This window comes from Nicotiana tabacum, chromosome 12 (genome assembly GCF_000715075.1).
Source record: "Nicotiana tabacum cultivar K326 chromosome 12, ASM71507v2, whole genome shotgun sequence".
NCBI classification, from domain to species: domain Eukaryota; kingdom Viridiplantae; phylum Streptophyta; class Magnoliopsida; order Solanales; family Solanaceae; genus Nicotiana; species Nicotiana tabacum.
Genome location: NC_134091.1, coordinates 19,389,599 through 19,393,175, shown reverse-complemented (window position 1 = coordinate 19,393,175; position 3,577 = coordinate 19,389,599). Strand labels below are relative to the sequence as shown.

At 34.7% G+C, this 3,577-nt stretch overlaps 1 protein-coding gene across 1 annotated transcript; it reads left to right on the top strand.

Moving 5' to 3' along the window:
* The first annotated feature begins 547 nt into the window (after nt 1-547).
* On the top strand, nt 548-3,177 carry LOC107831215 (cold-regulated protein 27-like). The gene is made up of 5 exons (XM_016658958.2): nt 548-774; nt 1,776-1,964; nt 2,082-2,319; nt 2,407-2,522; nt 2,622-3,177. Exons 1-5 carry the CDS (start codon nt 697-699, stop codon nt 2,688-2,690), a joined length of 690 nt encoding a protein of 229 aa, XP_016514444.1. The 5' UTR covers nt 548-696; the 3' UTR covers nt 2,691-3,177.
* The last annotated feature ends 400 nt before the right edge of the window (nt 3,178-3,577 follow it).

Genomic DNA, 3,577 nt, shown 5'->3' with positions numbered 1-3,577 from the left:
AAGCTCATATGTAAAAAATTCGAATTTCAGTATATTATGCTGGAATATTTCCAAATTTTTTAAAGGTATTTTTGTTCAGATTTTATCTTTACATGAAAAAAATAATTAAATTTTAATTACTTCTAAAACTGTGACTATTTTTTAATTATTAGTGACTATTTTTTATTTTTTGTACGAACAACGAAGGGCTATGAGATTAGGGAAAGAGACTCTTCAAGCAGTTATGTATTCAAGGATAAAGAGATGTTGATATACATATGGTGCATAGACTTTTATATTTAAATACCAAATAAGACAGAAGGAATCACATGGTCAAAAGATAGAAGTAAAACTACGTCGTTTAAGTGACAGAACAGGTTCCCTACTATGGTATGGGCTGTTGAGAATAACTCCAGGAATTGAATAAAGACGAAAGATATTTCTGGTTGATGTATACCCCGTTGATATTTTTACTCCACTTTCAAAAATATCTGATGGACCGTCTCTGAATACTTTATGTTGACGTGTTCACTTTGACACATGTAAAAAGCGGTGACAGCTGAGCCTCTCTTTTTTGTACCAAAAGTTCCTCCCTTTTTTTTCCTCTCATTTCATTTCATTCACAATATAAATACTAACTCCAATTTTTTTTTCTGTAATAAATTCTCTAGTAAAGCTTAAGGTATAGGTTCTTTTTTTGTCCTAAAATATCAGATAATGGAAACTTCAAGAAAAGATATGAGTCATAGGATTTCAAGAAAGATGGATGAACATGAAGATATTTTGGCTATGGAGGTATATCTTCTGTTTGATCTAAGCTCAAAGAACTTTAATTTGGGTTTTTATTTATGTGATTATTATGAGTAGGTTTTCTTTCTTTTATGACCTGTATGTATTATGTGTTAATCTGGTGAGTTGATAGTTACTATTTTTTGATTCAAGGGTTTATGTAGTTGGTAATTAGATCATTTTCTAAAGACAGAGACAGTAATGTTTTTCTTATTAGGGATAATCTATGTCTTTTATCTTTTTATTCTTTTTTTTTTAATGGAGGACGGTGCTCATAAAGATCAGTTAGCTTAATGAATTGATATATCTGTAGTAGGGCTAGATAAAAGCATGATTTTGCATCAAGTTCAAATTGAATTGTTAAATGGAGACAGTAACTAGAGGTAAAAAAAAATTAATTTTGTACGCTTAATACAAGCATGTTAAATTTAGGAATGAGTATTAAGTACAAAAGAATGGCCTAAAAAACATGAAGTGAACTGAATCTACCTACTACCTGCTTTTCTTGTGGGATTGCCTTGTCTTTTTTCAGTTGATGATGATATTATTATATGATACTTGTGCACTTAGAATAAGTGAATGAGTTGAAGTAATGTTAATGAGCCGAGGATCTATCGGAAACAACCTCTCTACCTTCCCAGGGTAAGGGTAGGGGTAAGGCCTGCGTACACATTACCCTACCCAGACTCCACTTGTCGGATTCCACTAGGTTGTTGTTGTTGTTGTAGTTGAAATAATGTTAAGCGTATATGCTTTTCCAATTTGCCTCGGCCCTCATTATCATGTTATAAGTGCCTTTAGCTAATTGTATGATCACATTATTTGATCATTCTTGAAAGTTCAAAATAAGTACATACAAGCGCGCTCCTTCGCTTTCCAACTTTTCCAGTTTGGTTTCAAGTAAAACAATTAAAGTACGCTTAGTATTAGAAAGGCAATGTACAGAATAAACAAGCAAAATTGGGCTGGAAAATCTGATTCATTAAGAATTCGGTATCTCATTTCAGGAATCTCAGCATCCTCGACCGAAGACCATAGAATGGACGGATGAGAAGCATAGTTCGTATCTCAAGTCAATGGAAGCTTCCTTTGTCGACCAATTATATGGTTCACTAGACTTAGTTGGTTGGCATTCCCAAAATGACTTGTCAAAGTCTAAATCCTCAAGGCAAAAGCATGCCAATCCTTTAGGCCAGGTTCGATTCAATTGAATGTCAATTCTATTTAATTAGGTTTTTCGTTCATAGTTTCTTCTGCTACTCTCAGAATCTAATCTTATCCATTTCGTTTATGCCTCTTTTCTGATATATCAGTATAAGGTGTTTCAAGATGGTTGTTGGACCAAAATTGACTTTGATAAAGACGAGCCTCAGCTAAATAAAACAAATGAATCTGGTACCGTATTAGCAAGCCCCTGGATTAAACATTACAAATCTCAAGGCACACATCAAATGAGAGTAAATTCAAATCTCCACGGGAACACTACCTTAGTGAAACAGAATCAATCGCCTGCATCTGACTTTGGTTCGTCCCGTAAAAATTATGTTACAGGTAGCTGAGATTTTCAACAAGCACGTGTGATTAATTCTCCGATCTCTTTATCAAGTGATCACTAATAGTATTCTTGTATCATTTCAGAGGTGATGGACCAAAACTTTGTTGATGAAGATATCGAAGAAGGAAAGTCTAGCAGCAGGGAGCACAGCACAAAACGGACAAAAATTTCATTAGGTGCTTGTACGAGCAGCGATCAAGTAATGAGTTGGACCAGCATATAAATTGCAGCTCTAAATTACTTGGTGACATTATACACATTACTTGTCGACTAATCATAGCTTAAACGGATCATCCAGGTAGTTCCATTTCGCACATTCTCAATGACTGATGATCTTATTGAGGATCTTCTGGATTCAACAGAGTAAGTCTTTGGCTTTCAGAGACTGTGATGACGCTAACCTCTCTAACCAAGATCGAGGAATGGAACTTGAAAGAAGAGCATTTCCCTTTTTTTGGACTTTAGGAGTATTAGTGAATAATACTGTTGAAGTGATTCTGAGTAAGCATTTTGATGGTTGGGATTGAATTGAGATGTGCTTTTCTTTAATGATACATCAAGAATGTCTGACATTGGCATCTTTAGAATGGTTTACGTTCCAACTTTTACCTGAAGAACAAGATGGCCATTAGGTTGCTTTTGGCAAGACATCGCGTTTCAAAGTGTTGCAATAGGTTGATCAACATTTTGCTATCTTCACCCAAGGCTAGGTTCAGGAGGTGTTTATTTGTTTATTTTTCTAGTTGTTGGCAATTCGAGTAGCTATAGAATCTCTATAATCCTTGTACAGATTTTGGGAGAAAATGTTTGAAACGTTTATTACTTCTCAATTTCTCATCGACCACTTTGATTGACATATAGCATTGCAAGAGTATTAAAGCAGAGCTTATTGTTTGTTTGAGTCTGTTAATTGGTTCTAAAGGGAAAGCCTTGTTGCTTACTTGCTATATCTTGTTGATGTTCTTACATGTTTTGCCTGGTTCTTGTATATGCACCAATACTAAGGAGGATAGGGTATGCGCAATCCTTACATTTATTTTGTGTGAAGTCCTTACTTTACTTTATGTGAAGTAGAGAAGTTGTTTTCGATAAACCATGCGCTCAAGTGTGAAGTAGAGAAGCTGTTTTCGATAAACTATCGGCTCAAGAAATTTTTTTTTAAACAGCTTTAAAAAATAGAGCTACAATAGTCGGTTTCACGAAAAATGCAGGTTGATGTTAAGAATGGTCATCAAGCTCAGAGGCGGAAGCACT